Source organism: Amblyomma mixtum, chromosome 2 (genome assembly GCF_055824585.1).
Source record: "Amblyomma mixtum isolate Tamu chromosome 2, ASM5582458v1, whole genome shotgun sequence".
In the NCBI taxonomy this organism is placed as follows: Eukaryota; Metazoa; Arthropoda; class Arachnida; order Ixodida; family Ixodidae; genus Amblyomma; species Amblyomma mixtum.
The window spans coordinates 100,945,527-100,967,290 of NC_143013.1; the positions used below are offsets into that span (position 1 = coordinate 100,945,527).

General features: G+C 48.2%; 1 protein-coding gene across 1 annotated transcript; it reads right to left on the reverse strand.

Moving 5' to 3' along the window:
• Positions 1-444: 444 nt before the first annotated feature.
• Positions 445-21,399, reverse strand: LOC149360310 (sphingomyelin phosphodiesterase-like). The gene is made up of 12 exons (XM_089567830.1): positions 21,139-21,399; positions 18,068-18,259; positions 14,370-14,558; positions 12,495-12,713; positions 9,763-9,932; positions 8,780-8,899; positions 8,246-8,326; positions 6,902-6,989; positions 5,208-5,290; positions 4,066-4,246; positions 1,688-1,872; positions 445-595 (listed from the first exon to the last, which is right to left on the reverse strand). The coding sequence occupies exons 1-12, from the start codon at positions 21,397-21,399 to the stop codon at positions 445-447; spliced, it is 1,920 nt and encodes a 639-aa protein (XP_089423956.1).
• Positions 21,400-21,764: the final 365 nt, after the last annotated feature.

Below are 21,764 nucleotides of genomic sequence, written 5' to 3' on the forward strand. Positions count from 1 at the left end.
TACACTGCTATGATACTTGCCTCATCTTTCTGGTCGTACAGGTTCGGAAGGTTTGACTTGTAGGCGCGCGTGCAACTCTTGACAACTATGCGGCACAATTGAATAACGCCGTACAGTGCTTGCCAGTCCTTTAAAGCACTCGAGCGAGGCGCTGCGTAGCAAAGAGTGCGACATTTCAAGCACCATCTAGCGGGTTTGATGTGAATTGCTACTGTCTGTCTTGAGGTTGACGTGACTTCACCTTCCGGGACTGCCGCCAACTGCCGCTTCAAAATAGCTCCGCAAGCTGCACAGTGCACCGCTTAAACGCTGTACGCACCAGGGTGGTACGCACATCGACGCACTAATGGCGCGCGGACACTACGCGGTTGTGTTACAGTAAGTGTCAGATAACCCCCCCCCCCCCCCCCCCCATTAAGACAGGCAAGCTCCGTTGAGGGCCACTCAGTGCCTCAGGGTGTCACTCCTGGCGACGGTGGGGTCACGGGGGCAGGCCGAGTAGTCGTGCGCCCTGTCCGTTCTCCAACGGCACAGCAGTCGCTCTCGGCACTCCTCGTCGCAATGCGACCCCTTGTCGCCCAGGCGTGTGGTGTACCTGCGGAGATCAGCCGGCGTAGAGGAACAAACATTAAACCTCTGGTTTCTGGAATCCTGTCGACCATCTTCAGTTCACCACACGCGGCTATTAGAGAGTAAAAGCGATTAGTCAAGTAGGGCGAACACAGCATGGCATGGTCGCGGGTACCGAATGAAAAAATTGGTGTGGTTTAGCTCTGGTTAAACCTGCTTGGTTGCGAAAGCAATAGAAGCAGTAGAGCAACTATAGATTCAGGTATAGACTCTTCGTCGTTGACTACCATGGCGAGACTCCTCGAGGAGCGCGGCACGACCGGCTCCTTCTGGATGCGATGGAGATAGCAAGCTGACATCACGCGTCGCCATAGCAACGGAGAGACTGACGTCACACTATCTGTTAGGCGCGGTGGCGGGTCCTCGAGGAGCAGGGGGGTCCACGGACCACGCGGCGAGCGGTTAGGCCTGGCGTAGTATTGCTTTCGCAATAAAAAGTGGCGCAACAGATATCGCGATGGCTGGTTGCGAAGTGGAACGGCGCGCTAGGCAGTTGCTTTGCTGAGCGCCAATCTAATGCGGTAGTAATGCGCCTGCTCGCGGTACGAGCCAGTCATCCAGCCAGTCCACATCTAAGCTTGCCGCTTGTTCAGTGAGGAAACATATAATCCGAACGTAACGCTGCGGCCGAACGAAGAGTTATCGCCATTCGCTTCGGGCAACGACGTCGTTCTTAGCTGTTGGCCTCGCTCTTGGTGCGTTATAGCTGACTGCTGTCGCTTGAGCTTCCCCAAAAATCCCGTGAATGTTTCATAATCTTATCGCTATACGTGACGATTTGCAGTCCTTGATTCTTTACCGTGGTATCCATTGTGTCGCCGAAAATAATTGCGCTTAATTTTTGCTGTAGCACTATCCGTTCGCGTTTGTTCTCTAATTCATGCTACTAACTTTCCGATCATTGACATTATGCGCCACTTTCTTTTTTCCTGCTCACGGCAGTGACCTACGCGTAAGTATTTTATGTTTGTTGCTATGCAACAACTTTTCAACATGAAAAAAGTTTTGAGATAGAGTTCCTAATCGCGTTACTCTAGGACTAACTACATGCACACACCCTAGATACTGGTCAAACCGGGACCTGTCGGCCTCCATTGCGCCGATCAGCCCGGTCCAGTCCTCATGGCCAGCGTGGGACAAGCCCAGGTCTTTGGTGCTGTACTCGAGTCTCCACTGGGGCTCTGCGCCGTCCTGGTTGGCCTCGGTCAGGTTCATGAAGTACGTCTCGTGTCTCGTCACAAGCTGCGTATAGATCAGGCGCGCCGATCCTATGTGAGGCAGGCACTGAAGAGCGCCAAAACGTTTTCCGTGGTTCTCATCGTGTTCCTCCGAATCATGGGCAGTTTTTACACATCCATAAAAGGGCTCAAAATATGCATCTTCATTTCGTATTATACGCTGCTGGTTCAAGCAGTGATCGCAAGAAAAATAAAGCCTGCAGCCTTTCCTACAACTGTCTAATTAAAGCTGTGTTGTAACGGTGGCTGCGACAATAATCAACTGTCAGAATTGATATCAGGGTAATAAAGGGCTCTATCGAAGTCTATTTTGCACGAAGGCTGCAAAGAAAAAAAGCTGTGAGCGTAATTGGCCTCTTGGCTCCCCTATCCTGCATATAGTCACTGTCACTGGAGGGCATGATTAAACAAGAAAGGTGGACTAGTTGGTGCTGGGACACTGTCTGCGACGTGTCTGCGCTAATAAAACAGCGGACAGAGACAAACAGAGAGGAGACACGCTAGTTTCAACAACTGAAGTTGAATACCCATTCAAGAAAATATTCTCTATTCTCCAAGTCACGTCTGCGCATGCGCAAGAACCTCAACTTTGTAAAGATTTCCTTTCATACCAGAATAGCAAGCAATCAAAAATCACGGCAAGGTGGCGCGCGTGTTTTTTGCTGTGTATGACAACTCTTTCTCAGCGAGGACAATTGAAGGGGTGCTTACGCACTTGTCTTCTGCTTTATCAATGCAGAAAGCTTCAGAAATCTCCCTATCAGCCTGCTTACTGAGCCGCTTCAGCACTCGAGTGCGGTGAAAAAGAGAGGTGCACTTTTCTTCTTTTTTACCTTTTTTGATGATTTCGCACTTGCGGCACTTGGGCACTTTTAATAGACTTTTATCTGTAGACAGTCTATAGACTATGAACAGACAAAAGGAAACATCTATAGGAAGGCAACAGAGTCCATAACAAGTGTATAGAAAGTCTATAGGCTATATTTATAAGGGGGGGGGGGGGGGGGAGGGGGGGCATAGGAACGCGAGGCCGTTTTCTGGAGAGATCGTCGGCTCGCGTTCACGGTAGAACAAATGAACGAGGTGAATGACAGACGAAGGGAAGAGCAGCACCAACGCCACGCAGAGACAACAACAGACCGAGGCAAAAAGTAAAATATATGTCAATTTTTTTTTTCGTGCCGAAACTAACGGCGCAAGGAAAAAGCGAGAGCAGCAAGCAAAAGGCGAGACGTCGACCGTCATTCGTCCGTGAATCAGAACAATGGACCAACGAAATGCAGCGTTGATGTGTGTTCACTGCGAAGCCTTGAGAGGCAGCGTAGTGGACGAGAAGTTTGGCTTTGTCGAAAGAGAGCGCGAACGGCCTTTTACTTCATTTTGTACTTCCCTCCAGGGCGCGCGTGGCTCTGATGTTTTGCAGAGATGATCATAACTGCCCGATCTACGCGCAGGGTTTGTTTATTTCGAATGTCCAAACCTGGCGAAGGGCCCTACTTGGATAGATCGCATGACCAAAGATGGCATAATAATATTGCTCAGAATTCGCATTGCAAATGCCTCCGATCTAAATCGCGTTGATTTGTCAGGTAATGATCAGGTGATCCTGCAATTAGCGCAGATGGTTGGCTGGTTTGGTTGGTTCATTGTGGTTTAACGTCCCGAAGTAACTCAGGCTATGAGGGACGCAGTAGTGAAGGGCTCCGGAAATTTCGACTAGCTGGGGTTCTCCAACGTGCACAGACATCACACAGTTCACGGGCCTCTAGAATTTCGCCTCCATCGAAATTAGGCTGCCGCGGCCGGGATCGAACCGGCGTCTTTCGGGTGAGCAGCCGAACGCTGTAACCACTGAGCCACCGCGGCGGAGTAGTGGAGATGGTGATGTATTTCTTGAGCGCTATTGCAGCTGTTACCAAATAGCGCGAAGAGCAAGGAATGTGTATGGTTAACGCATGTCGATCCTCGAGTACTAGCATTGATGAGTTTCATCTGCGCCACACATTCCAGTACAATTACTATATGACGACAATTAACTACTAAAAAACTACGGTAGAAACTACGGAAGACTACGGAAAACATGCATAATGCAGCTGTACTGTCGCAAAATAAAACAATGATTGCTGATTCTTTATTTAGCTAGATGGGTAACTGTAGAAAAAGATGGGGAAACGAATGCACGAGAACTGGGCCTTACCTTGGATTGTGCGTCGACGTCGTAGATGCGGTACGCGGGGTTCAGGAAGGTGTACGCGGTGACGCTCGGCGCAACGAAGGCGACGCCGAATGGCCGCTTGCGGTTCTCGGACGAGTAGTAGACGATAATCTCGTCGTAATGCGTGTGGCCGTAGAACTGTCCAACCACGGTGTCCGAAAATCTGTACGGGCGCAACACAAGGGGGGAACGCTTTTCAACCTATTTTCTCATCATTCGACATTTATCTATTGAATGGGAAGGGAAAGTGCTTTTAGAAATTCAGTATCATGTACTTAAATTGCGAATGCATTTGCACACAAGTTTTGAAACACGAAAAAAAAAAAGACCAGAAATGTCGAGTGGGAAGTGTGGAAATGAATGAGGACGAGTAGTTTTGAACATTAAGCCGAACAATGAGTAAGGTTTAGCTGCAATTATATGCTTCCTGAGAAGTTTTATTTCACGCAAAAAGAAACAGAATATCTTTGGCTAAACCTTTAGTGTAGATATGCACTCAGAGCAAGCCATGTAAACCTGCTCTGGATTGGAGAGAGCCCAATTCATACTGCGTAGAGTGGTCAGGAAAGTCCGGCTCCTACGCTGTAATCTTCTCAAGCGACGGAACTCAAAGACGATGAATTCAGATAAAAGTCCGGAATGCCCTCTTTTTCAACAGAAATCACTTCTCGTCGCACTCGAAACCACCAGCGACACACTAGAAAATCAGTGCACAAATCTCCGCATGCTGCCCTAAAAAAAAAAAAAAAGAGCGTGATACTTTTAGTCATCCACCTAATAACCCCGACCTCTTTCCATTCGACCTTCGAATGATATCGCAGACTGAGGGACTCCTTAAGGGTACGCGCTTGGCGTACTACGGAGAGTTGATCAGTTCGCTGTCGGAGCTGTCAGCCGCTCTCGTCACTGCGCGCTAGAATGCACCAATGGCTGAAGTGTAGCCTTTCATGTGAACTGTGGCGAAAGATGATGAGCTCCAGGGAAAGCGAGCACTCGGAACATTCACTTAACCTAACTTTTGCAGTTCCATCATTTGATCACTGAAAACTTATCGAGCACGCCTTGCATTACACCGTAGCAGTGGAGAGAGAGCTAAAAGCATGAGTAGTCTAGAAAACTCTCACCTTTCCACGATTCTGTGAAACATGGCACTCCAGGTGTCAAGGCAGTCGGGTAGACCGGGTGGTATGTGGCCTATCAGGTGCACCTGGAATGATTGGCGGAACATAATAGACATCGTAATCAACTGGGAAAAAGAGCTTGGTACGGCTTTTAGTTTTCTGAATCGTGATCTGTGATTACACGTCATACACGTAACTCAAGAGATGCTGCAAGAGCCTCCCAGGCATTTTCCATTTGTCGAAGACGAGGAAGTTTAGAGACAAAATAAATGCTTGGATTTGATTTGATGTCGAGATGTGGGAAACACTGTTCCCCTCGTGTTTGTGCATTTAATGCGAAACATTGATCCAGCTAAATGGGAGGAACAGTTTTGCAGACATTTTCCAATTGCTAACTGGAATCTGTGTATAAATGGGTATTAAAGCAGGACCTCTGCTTTGCTCTGAAGAAAGCTATTGAATGTAGAAAAAGATATCAGCGATAGCGTGAACGCGAACAAGCTGAGTGGTTACGTCGATAACAACAATGAATCGTAGACATTCCAGAGTGGAATATGCCGGAGAGCACGAAGCGGAAACGTGCTAAAGCGTAACGGCTAGACCGACAGCTCTTCGCAAAACGACTCAGAGAATGTTTTAGGCGTGAACACTAGAGAAGGCCCCTTCAGGAGTTCTTTCTAGCGTTAAGAAATGGTAACACGAGTTGACAAACTGCGCAGCGGCAGATGGAGCTGCCGTTGTTTTTATTTTTTTTCATTATGTCACAGCCGGAACAGCGCGTGGTTGGCCCCGTGTTTCAGAAAGCGTGCATCCTGAAAACATGGTACTCAGGTCCTGTTACGTGATTTGAACGGCAAGCAGCTCATCTATGCTTATGACGTGCACATACGGGGAACAATGTATGCGATTTCGGCCGCATCGCAAGGTGGTTCAGTGGTCCATATGAGTTCTTTTTAGCGCACACAACAATGACACAGTAAAAACGAAGAAGGCAGGACGCGAAGTGTCCTGTCCTGTCTTCCTCGTCCTTTACTGTGTCATCTTTGTGTGCGTTAAGAACAACCATCAGAATAGACAAACTACACCGACAACGCATATTAACGAATTTCGACTTAGTCTAAACGCAGAGTTTTTTCTGAGGATTTAAAAGCTATATTTGAAGCGCAGATTTAGCACGAAAATCTTCTACTTTTTCGCTTCAGTAGGTCGCGGCTGTTTAATTAGGGCCGGCTTAGCCAAGAGAAAGAGAGAGAAGTCTGCAATTATCTCTGCCCTGATACTACGAACTATAGAAGGGAGGACAAGTAGATAGACATACAAAAAAGAGGGAAGATGAGGACTACAGTGAACGCTCGTCGTGTCGTCTTCCTGTATAGTAGCGGTAGTCACGACGGCAAAATGGTAAAGAGTGTCAGGCGCTCGTTAAGGGGTCTAAGGTTTACAGAACAGTCATACCAACGGGTACATGCGCACCAGAAAAAGACTCTAGATGGGCTCTGTCACCAAATACTTAACCAAACACACGAAGAGACCCCGCGCTACGAGCCATGCGAAATGGTGTTTCTATACAAAGTGAACACTAAATAGGCAGCGCTTGTGAGCATGTTATAGGATGTAGAGAAATGCGCCGCGAATCGAATCACATCTCATACCACTGCGAAGACCGGCACTTGGCCTCCATCACCTGCTTCTCGTACCTTGTCGCCAGCGCTCTCGGCGTCCAGGAGCTCTTCTACCAGCCACTTCAGCTGGCTGCCAGGGTCCGTGGAGTTCACGAGGAGCCAGCTGCAACGTGAGCAAGCAAAGCACCCGGTTAACGAAGCGTACCACACTAAAATGCTGCAAAAAAATGAGTTATACTAGGGCGCAGAACAGTGTGAGAAGTATAGCGTCGCATTAGAAGCACGCCGTATCTGGAAAATACCTCAGAGCTCTTATTGACCGCGCTGTCCTTACAGAAGGAGGCAACTCATCTCTCCCGCAATAATAAAATTTCTATCTTGGCGACAACTGCCCTCACGTTGTTTAAGCATGGAGGTCGCTCAAGAAGTCCCACTTCGTGTTTTTTCGATACTAGGGAGTTACTTTCTGTAGGTTGTTCGCAGTAGGGAAGTCGCCAAAAAACGCATGCTAGACGCGCATCATAAGCTGAAATTTAGTACCGAATCCAGCTATAACGAAAGCCGCAGCAAGTGCCGATGCTGAAGCCATTGTCTCAGTAGCGGCGTTCACATGAACAAGGCAGGAGCCGGCCGAGGCAGCGTCGGGCTATGCGGGAGTGTAGAGGCTTGATCCCGGTGCGTATACGTGAACTCGTTGTTAGTGAGTTCCTAAGAGTGAAGGGAATTAGCTGCAATTTGGCGATGGGGTCGGGCAAACTAACTTACATCTGGCACGCTTATTAATTCCAACCATCACGCACACTTGTTCTTTCTTCTGGCTATCGTGTGCATGATCCCAACAGCCGGTTTTTTGTCCAGAAGATGAGCTTAATGTGGCTATTTTGAGATCGCGTAAATCCAGCCATTAAAACAAGATTATCACCTCTGTTGTCAACGTGCTTATGTTCTTGCAGCGTGCTAGCAATGTGTGCGTCTAAACAGCGAAATCAGATCAATTCGATACCTTTTTTACAGATCTCGACTTGCACGGTAAAGATCCCCAGGTTTTCGAAATAATTCCGGAGCCCTCCGCTACGGCACCTTTCTCTCTTTCATCGTTCACTCCCTCCTTCATCCCTTCCCTTACGGCGAAGTTGAGGTGTCCACCGAGAAGTGAGACAGTTACTGCGCTATTTCCTTACTTCGAAATTTTCAGTCTTGGCTAGCCTGGAGCGCTGCTTTACTGGCACGCAGCGATCTGTCGTTTTTGTCTTTGTACAGCGCTTTGCGTGAGGCCATGAAAAATGAGTCGCTAAATTCATGTTTCGTGTTGCAAAGTTTCTGCTACTGGTAGCGACACCATGTAAATAAACGGAAGAAGAAGATTTACTGCGATAATTCGCTGTTATAAGCAAGCGGAATCCGGAAGGACGTACTTACAAGTTGAAGTTGTAACAGAAGTTTGTGTTGAGTGATATCACTCGAAGCCCTTGTTTTGGCTTGACCACGTAGTACCCTGCCCTGGTGACAAGAAGGAATTTTGAATCAGAGCTAATTTTGAAGCGATAAAAGTGCCCACGAGGTTGAAATTGCGCAGCTGAGGCCATTTTCTCACAAGAGACGAACAAATAACGCTGAAACAATGTAACGAAGTCATCCGTGTCAGGGACTCGCAATTACAGGCTCTGCAAAACAAAGCGAGTACCACCAAGCCACTGGGAGCGCTGCAACAGAGTGCTCTCTCGCAGGTTGTTGCCACTGAAGTGGAAGCTGCCATGAAAATCGCGGCAACAAAATTAGGGGCTAAACTTTCAAAGAAAGGTGCATCGGCACCTTTCTTTTTTTAAAAGTAACATTATTTTTATTTTTCCCATTCATTCGATGTGCAGTCATTAGGACCGAGGCTTGCGCTCACGCTTGCATGCATTTACACGCATGCGCAGTAAGACATTAAGGGTCAATAAGGATACCCACTCTCTGACTGTGGCCAGGGCCTCAGGTGGAAGCCAGCCTTCCCAGTCTGCGGCTAGGGCCTCGTACAGCCACTTTGATTTTTCCGCTTGCTCCGGATCGGCGTGGTCAGTCTCTGGGAACCTGCGAGCAGAAAGCGCGAAGCTCGCAGTGGGGATCGTTTATGTACCTCTAATTCATCCGCGAACTACGACAAAGAGGCTGGGTGGACGGATGGTGAACGGGGGTTGTTGTAGATTTCTCTTGTTAGTGTGTTCTCACTCTTTGTGACCACCATACGGTAACCGCAGGTCAGGATATGATGCAAAAGGACCCATAGCTCAAGAAAATAAAGAATGGCGGTCGGCTTGGGGTTAAGAATGGCTCCTGCATTGTTGCTGCAGACAACAGCAATGCTACGCCGCATTCGAGCTTGAGGCGTTTCTTGAAAGAAGATGAACACACGGTTTTCTCTGCTAGAACAATGGGGATGCTGCAGCCTTTGAGATATTTAAAATGCTTACTTGCTTTATAGTTTAGTACGGAATTGAAATTTAAGACTAGAAACGACGTTAGTTTTTAAACAAAATTTGAAAGCTATGAGCAAACGAGCTTCATTGATCTCGTGTGCCAAGTAAAAGAGGCTCAGGTATCCTGGACAGACACGGATATACTATTTTGCGGCTAGGACCGCGATCTCTCGGGTGTGAGAACGGGGCGAGAGGCGAGAATGTCCATGAAGCCCTGGTGGGAACACTGGCTGTCGCTCGCCTTTTGCGGCCAGAAGGTCCCGCAGATCCACCACGCGTAGGTTACTGCTGCCAGCGCATGGGCTTTTGAATAAAGAGGACGACGTTCGATGGAAAAAATCTAATAAAGCTATCTCTCTCTGTCTCTCTACCCTAACCTTTGAGCTTAAAAATAGTGGTCTTCTGTGTGAGTGCTCTCCATACGGCTTCCTCGTTTCCTCCGAACTATTGGCGAATGGCAGAGGAATGGCGGCTCACAGGTTCGGAGGCACAGCTTCGTGATTGCCGACCACCGGGTAGACCTTGAGGCCGGCCAGCCGCTCAAAAATGGTCGCTGTCGTTGTCTGGAAGTTTTCGAAATTGCTCGTCCGTGTCACCCTCCAGAGGTCATGTGGGGGAAGGTCGCCTGTCCAGTACGCAAACTCCAGCTGAAAACGCGAAATCTTTCTGTGAGGCTTGTCGTTTGTTTCGCGCCGAAAACAGTGCCGTGTTGCAATGCAGGGGAAGCATGCTGTAGACAAAATAAATTGATAACTGTAGGGCAGACTACTACGGCCGTGCGGGGAACTAACCAGGAAATGAAAAAAATAACTAAAAAGGCCGCTGTACGTGCTATGAAGCATGAAGTACCTAAACCAGCAAGAAATGTCCTTTTTGATGTTTACGCTGAAAATTAGCCCATAACAAAACATGCCTCCACCAAAAATTGCTAAATAGCCACAAGACGAAGACGGTAGTCAGCAACCATTCCTTAAAACCTGTATCTGAATACACAAAAACGTTGAAGAAAATTTGTTTTTTTTTTCGCTCCGTTTCGAACTGGAACTCCATTACAGGGCCATTTTTCACTACTTTAATTTTGCCAGCGCCTGACTGATTCGTTGATGTATTTCGGTCTTTGCTAAACTGTGTGTGGACTTTCTAAACGCCTGAGTATTTTCTATATCGGGCTTCCCGGCTTTTCCTTTGGCTTTGTATTTTCTCTCCTGTGTGAACCTGAAATTGCGGCTTTTTGTATCCTGAAACAAAAAATGCAAAAACAAATAAATGAAGAAACAAAAATGAGTGATGAACAAGCAGTCAAATAAGTAAATGAATAAAAGAAAATAAACAAATATATATATATATATATATATATATATATATATATATATATATATATAAACGAAATAGCTTAAATAGTAGCTTCTAAAGGGAAGAAAAAATAAACAGTTCTAATCCGATCCGCTAAAGTAGCTCGCCTCCCGTACATCTCCCCACCACTGGAACAGGTCAGGTGAGACTGCAGATTAACGAGGTGCATTAAATCTACGCGAAGCCTAATGGAATCAGCTGTGTTCGGCTGATTCTAGTGGGAAATTTTCACGCGGGCAAGAAAGGTAAAGACAGAACGCCTTTGTGGGCAGACCAAATTATTACTTAATAGGTGAGGCGTTCGCCATACTGCTAGACGCAAGTACTTACGAAAAAAAACTGTTATAAACAAAACAGTGCTTTCGCTTTCAATATTTCTTTTGGAAAGCAGCGAGACTCGTTTCCACTCAGTTTTACAAATTGTTTGCTTAGCGCCAAGTGACTAAGCCTCAAAGTGATGCCGCCTGTTTTTACTGCGGACTTTTTCTTTATACACCACTATCTCACTCCAGAGCCAAGATCTATTGAAATAATTGCACAATGAACACGATAGCTAACCTGCTGGCACTACAATCGTTTATGCACGGGAAGAAGGATGCATGTCTCTGTGAGAGCTTGCACCTGTGAAATTGGAAGCAGTTACGTTTCAGGCCACTGCGAATACAGCGCAGTAGTGGTAGTCTTTCAGTGACCGCGAAATGGGAATACCGCGGACGATACTCAATTGACCAATTCAGCAGCTTGGCTTAGTTGTCCTTCATCGACATTTAGGAACGCCTCTGCTCATTGTGTGTGTTGTCGTGCGTATCTGCATACGGCGAGATTATAGACCACCACCGACTAGCAGAAAGGAATACGTGGAACCTGACACAGAACTGACTAGGCAAGAAGCCACGATATAGAAAAACATGAAAGCACGCACGCTTCTGAATCCAGTACGGTGCAATAAAATCTGGCCAAAACAATGTCCGACTAACGCATGCCCCACTTGCGCGGTGGTCTCCGAACTCATCTACATCGTCAGGAACTGCCCCCAGCAACTCAGGGAACACTACAACGAGGAAATCATGCACACATAGTGGATACGAGGATGGCTCACACAGAGCTTCCCCTTCAGTGAGAAATGATCGGCCAGGTCTGGAGGCCGTCTACACCAATGGTTCTCCTGACCTGTGTGAACCGCCCGCGTATCAGAAGGCCCCAAATAGTGTGTGTTCTCCCTCTCTCTCCGCTGCATCATCTTCATTTTTTTTTGTGCCTCATGGTTGTCCTCTTTCTCTTCTCGTATGTGTAGCACTAGGTGAGACCTTCGTTAACCAAACCGACCACTCAAATTATTTTAAAGAATCATGTCTCCTCCCTATGGCTACTTGATAAGGTGACATGGTGATCGATAGCGTAGTAAAAAATTGGCCGTGGTTTAGCTCTGGTTAAACCTGGTAGACTAGAGAGAGGTACATACACCTGGCTGCGCTTAGGTTTCGCTTGAAAGTAAGACACACGGTTTACGTAACGGCCTGAACTTCATTGTTTATACCAATCAAGACGCTCCGATATTCAGTAAAGTAGTGAGACTTGTTCACAACTGACGAGGCGGGCGGCGTCCGCCGTCAGCGCAACGCCGAGGCGCGCGGCCCGCACACCAGCTGCGCGCTCTGACGTCACTCCGCGTATGCGCACAACTGTCGGAGCGGTGGTGCCATGGCTCAGCGCGCAGCCACGCTAACCTCGCGAAGCGGCTTGCGTAGTGTAGCTCTCGCTACAAAAGCTCAAGGCCACAGATGGGGCACTCGGACGCAGCACTCCCACAGGCATACAGAAAGTGGAGTCGCGGGAAGATGAAGAGAATATCTCGCCTCGTGTTTCTGGCGGCCGATGTTCTCGAGCATGTTGTCCAGCGTGCGGAAGGGCAGGTCGCAGTAGCGCAGATCTCCCCAGCGCCCCGCGCGGTCGCTGTCGTTGCGCACTTTGCCAGACCACGGCCGGCAGCAGAGCGGCTCCTCGCACGACGCCAGGCTGTCTTCGGCGTACTCCGGGTCGTAGTGCGTGTCCGACAGGTGGAGCACGCGGAACGACTTCGGGCCTGCTCTCCCGCGGGCCTGCAACAGCGCGGATCTTAGCACGGAATGTGTTGCACGCGACTGTGGCACATCGTGGCCTCTCCTCTGTGATTGCGGGATTCTTGGCACCCCTGAAAGCAGCACGGATCGTTTGTCTCGTCTTCTGCTATGTTTAAACTGTAGAATCGTTTCTTTTCGTGGATGCAGCAGTCAGTTGCAAAAGTGGAACTACAGTTTAATACTCGGCTAACGCATGATACAAGATATGCCCTCTTACACTGGACAAAAGGCATTTCTAGAATACGTTATGGGAGCGTTTCGGTCTAAGCACGCAATATCTAGCGACAACAGTTGGTTAGAAATCTTACGGATGTAAGCGCGAGTAGTTACACTCATAGAATTTCATCGTCATTTTTTGCCTTCCTGGTCGTAGCGGCTTTGGGAGCTGTGGAACACACAGTTCGTTCGTTCTAGACATGTGTTTTGCCCTCCCTACAAGCACTTAATTTTCGTTCATTGTTACCTAGAGCAAATATCATTTAGATAATATAAACCTCTAATCCAGATCAAGTTAAGGTCGTAATCGGCCACATATACGTGGGACAAGGGAATGCAAAGAGGTGCTCGTTATGGCATTCATGACGAAAGACGACAGCCACCGAAACCAAGGAGCGTAGGGGATGTATTTTTTTTAATTTATAGTTTTTCAACAATTGAAGATTAATAAACGCAGACGAAGAAACAACCTCATGCCACCGGTGGGATCCAAACCTACGACCTCCGAATTTAGTGTCCGGTGGTCTACCAACTGAGCTACGGCGACGGCTGCCTAATCTGCTGCCTTCGGGGGTATTTATGTGTTCCTTGAGAGTGTTCACCAGCGCCACCCTCGTCCATAGCGGCGGACATAGTGCGTCCTGTATTACCGTAAGTGCCACGTAGGAATGTGGTCGAACGGTGAGGGCGGACGCGACGGCTTCCACCTGCAACATTATTTTTTTTCTTTTTCTGCGCCCACACTAATATATGTCGGCTCGGAGAGCTGGACTACGAAGTCTCCTCCAGAGCGATAGCGTCACTGCGGCGCTGTGCACGCCCTGAAGTTGCGCGTGTCTACCGCCTAAAGATAGCCTTCGCTTTGTTTGCATTCTCAGAGTTTAGGTCTTCTTGCCTGGCTTTCGCTTCTCCGTAAAGCCTCGAGTCCATATATTTTTTTAAGAAGGGGGTTCTGTCGCGATGGTTTTATTTACTTGTTTATGATCAATACCGCGGGCAGTCTGCTTTATAAATAACTTTGTGATGCGAGGCGCGACCGAGATGCAACCAGATCTCAGCCCCGCGCAGCCGCATCTACGTTGTTCAAGACTGTCGTGGTTGCTTTCCGCGTCTTGTATGGCAGCTTCCTCGTAAAATTTAAATTGAGCGTGGCTGAGGGTGGCGGTACTTCGACGACCACTGAGCACTCATGTTATCGGGCTGCCGAGTTGTTCAATCGTCATTTGGAAGAATTTTGTGGGTGTCAACCCAATAGACAGATCGCCACAGTGCCACGTTAGCCACGTCAATCTGCTCGCCTATTGTCCGCGGCGTTGTCTGCTCCACGTGGCAATATCGTCTTTTAATTAAGAGCGCCATTTTCGCACACATGCGCGATTGATGCTTTAGCATTACCAGCAATGGAGAAAGCAGAGAGGATAGACGCTCCTTGAGGGCCGACCTGGACGCAGCAGGTCTCTCGGGAACGGTGATCTCCCACACGTGTTCGGGGGACGTGAGATTGCCGCACGTTCTGCCAAACATGAGCGTGCAGAGCTCGTTTGGAGAAGACCTGGTGGTCCTCATCACGTAGCCCACGTCGTCCTTGAAGAGAGAGAGGGAGAGAAGGCAGATAATTGCGCAGTTTAACTTTATTCATGGAACGGCACAGCGCCGGGACATCAAAGTGTACACGGAATAAAAAAAATACAAAACGATACGTGTATGCCGCGAATACAAATGCAAGTAAAAGCAAAAAAAAATGTAATGTCAGTTATTACTGTGACAAGCCCACTTCCTACCACTTGCAGCGCCGGCTGTCCTATTCCGGCGACAACGATAACCCACTGTCGCTGGAAGCAATCATGAAAGGCGGAGAGCAGAACCCCAAGACGGTTTTACTTCTGCAGTCGCTTTTGAATACCGGCCGCATCTTCGTATCCAAGCGTTGTTGCTGCGCCCTGAGTGCCGTGACACTTTGCTATTTTCAGTTTAGGACTATAATTGCTGACTATATTATGAGCAAAAAAAATGGGGTGCAACGGCAAACTGTAGACGCCGGGAATTGCTAAGAGCTACAAAGCTACAAGCTTTAAAGGGACACGTTGGACTACTGTAGTCGGATACAACTTAAGTCTGCAGTGAAGCTCCGCCCACATTGAGCCTTCGCGCCCAGAACTCCTCCACGACAAAAAAGTAATCCGTTGTTGAAACTTTTCTTCTATACCTAGATAAGAAGCTTATCACAAGAAAAAAAAAGTTAATCTCTAGAGTTTTGATACCTAGCTTGTTTAAAATAGTTTACTGTTACGATCGGCGAGCGGAGCAATACAAGACGCCGCGGTACGTGGACCATTGTTAGCAACTGCTGTTTTTTTAAGTTGTATCATGCTATACATCCAATTATTGTTCTGAATAAAAATTGATTCCGTCGTCGTACTTCCTGTGTCGACAATTTTCCGGCTGCGAAAGACGCAGTTATAGGTGAGAAAATTGAATTTAAATATCTTCCCGCTATTCGTGACGTCATTACCGAGAAGAACGGCTTGCCCCCTAATGAAGTGAATGGAAGTATAGCGTAGCCTCGGAGATACAACCCAAAATCGATGTCGACGCATGCACTTTACTCGCGAAATATGCCGGTGATGGCGACACGTGCATTTCGTTTTTATTGTGATGTTCTCTAGACTATAAAAGCTCCCTTTTCGGCGAGAGTGGTCTAGTTTTGATTCGCATCCGATATCCTATCAATACAGGCAGGCTTCCATGCGGTCCCAGTGTTACTTTAAAATTATCTCTGCTTCTGAAGTCGATGTGGTCGTGAGAAGTACAGGCGTTCACAAAAGATTACGGATCGGCGAAACTGCGAAAAAGCCTGAAGGAACGCGATCAGGCATTGATGGGCGCACCGGGCTGGTCGCAGAGGGTAGTGCAAAGAGCACCGTTCAAATAGGCACATCATGCTTAGAATGCCAAGAAATTATGCTTTTGTAGCGAGAGCTACATTGGCCGTATCCTCGCCGTTTCGCTGTGGCCGGTGACCACACCGCGAGCTGAGCCGTTGCCTAGCAACCGCCGCAGCTGGCAGCGCCGCTCGCCGCGCCATCTGGCATGACGTCAGAGGAGGAGCCGGTGGAAGCGCGTTGCAACAACAGAGGAGGAGCTGGCGTTGCATCGTATATATAGAAGGGGCGGCTCGGTGGGATTCGTCGGCAGAACTGAGTCGGAGAGACTGGAAGAAGCCAGGCTTCGTCGTCGGCACGAAGCCGAGAGGAGGCAGCGAGCCGAGGAGATGGAGGAAGAACGAGCAAACAAACAAAAACAAGTACAAGAACAAACAAACAAACAAAAAGAAATAAAACAACAAGATCAAACCTTGGAGTTGTGTTCCCTACCATAATTTCCCTCTCTCTGCCGGCACATAGAACGAACTTCCCAGACAAGGTAACAGGTAAAATACAAAGGTTTAATACATGATTAAAGGTGAGACAAGAAGGAAAGTAGGTAGACAAGGTTACAAGGTTGAAGAAAAAGCCTCCTTTTTTCCATGCCGAACAGCGGCTTAAATAGGGTGTCCTGTCCCCAGGTCCCTAGTTGGGGAATTTAGTTAATCAAGCATGCGTCCAATCACTGTGAACTGGGTCACGTGTCCATTTGTAGTGGTCCGCCCACAAGGACGTCCCCCAGTTCACCCTCGCCACTTCCTCGAAGATGCTGTCCGGCCGATCCCTCGCAGCAACGATGACAAGCCGTTAAGGTCGAGCCATTCGTCAGCCGAGACACAAGTCTGACACCTGCACTTCACAGCGAGCCGCGGGGACGGAGGGCCGGCGTCGCACTTGCGCCGAAAGGTTCCAGGAAGACCGGAGGCCGTTACCGAAGCGCGAGCACGCCAGCAACCGCGCTGGCCACAAACAACACAGAACAGCCGCCGACACACCATGCCGTTGCGTTTCGTTTGGGTTCGGCACCGCTAATGGGAGTTGAGCCGTTCCCGTGCAGCGGATGTCCCCCCATAAACCACCAGGGGGTCCCCTTGTTGACGCCGCTCCCTGCTTTCGGGGTGCCGGGGCCGCCACGCCGACGCCTCTCCGAAGTCCTGTCTATTGACAGTTTCCAGATGTCTGGAGATTCTTTGTAGACCGGCGTTACGCGTCTTTAACACATACGGCACCAAGGGGCCGTCCCGATGCTTCGGCGCTTTAGCGGAAGGAGTCGAGCGTAACACTTGGCCTCAAAGTACTGTGTCGGAGCTGTTGAGACGGCTCCTTGCTACTTCACCGACCATCGGGCCGTCTTTGTGGCAGTTGAGAAACAACAAGATGAAGACTTTGAAAATAAATGCGTTACACTTTAAAAATGTCTAGTCTTTAATGTAACCATAGCTTAACGATAGGTAATAACAAAACCTAAGCACTGAGACGTATCAAGCTAAACGATAAAGATGTAACCATAGAGATAACAAAGCTAAACAATAAAATTAGCCGTACCTCTCGCTACGCACATCCAGACATAACTGAGTTAAGCCACAGCCAATTTTTTTCCAACTTCAGCGTTCTAAGAAGCTTTTGTGGGCTAAGCCGCAGGTTCGCTCCTGCATTTACAGACAAAGCAACAGAATGTTTTAAAATAGAGCTAAATTCAGCTACTTTTCTGCACAAACCAATGCGACGCCGTTTCCACGGAATTCAGTCATGAACACTGCTATGTCGGTGAAATAACGGGGTAGCACTACTTTCCTGATTTAACAGCTTGAATAAGCGGATGCGACTTGCAACCCAAGCGAAAAAAAACCTACAGAAGCATGTAAAAAATCTGACAAAATATTTTGGAGTTTAGTCGTAAGTACGGAATTTTCTGTTGTTTTTCCTTATTCTTCTGTAGTACTGTATTTTCTCCTGTAGTACTTTTCTTTAGTAGCCACACAAAATCCTGTTGTTACTACAAAAATTTGAGTTGCTACTGCAAGTTTTCGGTCAAAAACGTTACAGAAAAATCTGTTGTAACGACAGAAATTTCCCTGTTGTGTCGTTCGACTGAGAATCGCAACAGCAATTCCTGTTGAAAGTCGTCTGGGGGAGGTGTCAGCCGTTTTACGCCAGTGCTACGCTCACCTTGTAGGTTTTCACGATGCCCGTGCACACTTCTGTGGTGGTGAAGGTCTGTATGTAGCACAGGGCCCACAGGAAGGCCACGAAAATTTGCCTCGAGATCGTGCCGGAGTTCTTCTTGAGGACGTCCATCACAACCTCGCAAGAAGAGCACGTCTCCGGCGTCGTTATTCCTGTCCTGAACGTCTTCTTGACCTGCGCGTGCACATATCAAGGCGCGAAGATCACCTTATTAAATAACATTTCAGAGACGTGAAGTGCTAGCGATCGCATTTTCCCCGGGTCAGTCGTTACTAGTCAGTACCCTATGCTTGAAAAGTTACAGCGCAAAAAGAGACGCGGAAGAGCGCACGATAAATGCAAAGAACAAACAAAGAAACAAAGAAAGAAAGAAACAAACAAACAAGAACTCAGTTACAGGGGAGCGACTAATTTTGATGTTTATTGTAAGATGGCGGTATTACGTGCATGAACACTTTAATCTCGGAGAGCTAGGTCTAATAAATGAAATGAGAACGAAGCCGTTATATTCAAAGTTCATTGGTTTATTCGGGTTTAACGTCCCAAACCGACTCAGGCTATATGAGGGACACCGTAGTGAAGGGCTGCGGAAATTTCGACCACCCGGGGTTCTTTAACGTGCACTGACATCGCACAGTACACGGGCCTCTAGCATTTCGCCTCCATCGAAATTAGACCTCCGCGGCAGGGATCGAACACGCGTCTTTTCAGCAGCCGAGCGCCGTAACCACTGAGCCACCGCGGCGGGTGATAATCAAATTTTGACTCAAATTTTAATTTAACGGAATGTGTACACAGGTTCCAACCATAGCTCATTGTTTAATACGTACCACTTCATTTGGGGTAGAGGGCCATCGGATCTCACTATGTCCAAAAAAAAAAAATGTATCGCGAAAGCCTGGAGACTTGCGCATTAAGGTTAAAATTCGGTTTTCTTCGGAACCGGCGCGCCTAGCAATGCTGCGAAGGCCCCCTGGCGCCTCGCCGCTGGGCTAGGCAAGCTCCTTCAGCACGTGGTCCTCTCACAACACTGTTCTTTATAAGAGTTCTGTAGGAGGCAATAGGCGTCTATCAAACTGAGGTACCATCGATTTATTTATGAGTGTAAATGCTGCATCGCCTTGGTTGTATTTACACCTATCATAAAATGGTATTCGAATTCAGTGTTATACTGCATTGACAACCAATAATGGGGCAGCAGGGGCTGGCTTGAAAGAGTGCAACGTATTCTGATAGGGTGCACTGTCTCTATACACACTTTACAGCGGGAGGGTGCTGGCGCCGCTATATTTAATCACAGGATCACGCCTTGATTTCCGGCCTTGAGACATTCTGGCTTGATGGTTGCAGCCGCTCTTGGGAACTGCTCAAAAGTGTTGCCACGGATTTCACACGGGTAACGAAGTGACAGCTGGCACAGGACTGTTGTACGAATGCGCAGATGACGTGTCGGCTATGTTATGTAGAAGGTTTGACTCAACCCTCTGACTGAGACGTCGCCTTCTGATTTTGGCGGATCGGCCCTATTGTGGCGACTAACGGTACAGCCTTCTACGTGACTTTTTTCACAATTAATCATCGAACTCTTGTTGCGGTCCATTATATCTGTTCCAAATGTTCCTAGGTTATGCCCGTGAAGGTTGCTATTCAGGGCGCGAAGTTTAAACCTCAAGGAGGAGTATGCGCAGACCTACATTGTTCACTCCACTTAGTGCTATTGAAATTTAGAATTATGGAAAGAGACGACGTGCTACACCGACCCTGCAGATCTGCGAAGACATTCTGAAGGCAGCCCACAGAGCAGACGTCTGCGGAACCCTCAACGTTAACGTGTGTCGCAACTGCTGCCTTCAGGAGCCGGAGGAAAACCACGCTTGTGAAGCCAAGTGCGTGGCCTGCCAGGGGAACCATCCCACAGGAGGTAGTGCCGGAAAGCAACGCTTCAGGACAGACAAGGACCCAGCAACAGCAACACAGCCAACCAAGAGAAAAACTAACAGAAGCCTCCCAAGCCAGAAGAGATCGGCAGATCAAGCTGATGGAGTACCGCTACTTCGCGACGGAGGAGGGGGAGCGGCAAGTGACCGGGAAACCAGGATCCAGGCGCAGGTGCAGGGGCAGATCCAACTACAGAGGCTCGATGGGGCAGGAGTACCTGCCAGTCTTCAATCCTGAACACAATGAACACCAGATTAAGCCCACCAACCAGGGACCACCAGCTTCCCGAAGGGCGATGCCAGGCTAGTAGGGGCAAGGTGACAAAAGGGTAAGCTAGGCTGTCTCTTCCGCGGTTCTTAACGGGTATGGCCCATGTCAGGATTGCGCTAGGCTCGAAGAGCAGAATAGACAGCTAGATACCAAACTATCATAACAACAGAAACGCTTTAATAAGGTAGAACTATAACAGCTCTTACAAGCGGATCAGAAGCAGACTACCTTCGCACCCTGACCAATAGTAGTACCGGTAAAGCAAAAACGAGTAGAAAACACTGTCAACACCTGCCCGTCAACCCTACCACGTCAACCCCGCCTCAACAGGCTGGTGTACTCCAAAAGCAACAGCAGAAACATCTCTTATGTTATTCAGGCACCCCAGTAGAAAAAAACTACAAAATGATTTCTCGGTACTTTTGCATATTTTTTTTATAGTCTTTTGTATCTTTCTGTAATATGTTTCGTCGTGCTGTCGCTACAACTTTTCGACAGCGCTACACTACAAACGATCTGTTGTGACGGCCGAAAACTGTGTTGTGTTTATCGCCAGTGGGTGAGCTCTGACACGAACCACTATCCAGTGAGCTTTATGGATGCTTGTTTTGTTGTATTTATATCGTTCGTTACTATCGCACCTGTTTTGCTTTTCCCTCCTGTATGTATTTCCCTCTCCTGCTTGGACATACAGCATGTCCGCAGTATTCAATAAATAAATAAAAAATATGAAGGCGCAGTGTGCGACCGCCGGCTGAAAAAGATGTGCGGAAACGGGAAGGTGAAAATTTTGGTCCACCTAGAATAGGTAGACTAAGTCAGCGCGCGACACAAAGCCCACTCACCGCCTCGATGCTGATGACACTCCAGTTCAGATTGGCCACATACAACAGGGCCTGTCTCCGACGGAGTCGGTCAATGGGGGTCTTCTCTTCGTCATCATCCACCAGGGCAGCGTAGCCCCGGTTGGACAGTGTGTCCACCACCTCGTCGATATTGCGTAACTGGGGCCCGTCGGAACGGGCCGGCACGTGCCAGAAGGAGAGGTGCACCTCCGCAACTAACAGCACTGCCACCGCGGCACTGATGATCAGGGCCGGACGCATTGCTCACCTTCTGGAAGAAAAGACGAAAGGTTTGGTTTGGTTTGGTTTATGGGGTTTAACATCCAAGAGCGACTCAGGCTATGAGAGACGCCGTAGTGGAGGGCTCCGGAAATTTCGACCACCTGGTCGGTTCTTTAACGTGCACTGACATCGCACAGCACACGGGCCTCTAGAATTTCTTACAAAAGGGATACTTGACTTTCTTTCTCTCCTGAGAGCAAGCGCCAAGGTGCAATACATAAATACAGAAAGCACAAGTAGAAAACAAAACAAAACAAACAAACGAAAACCTGTAATATACATTGTAATTTACACGAAAAGGGAACAGATAGTGCATTAGAGGCTTAACATATCCACAGGAACAA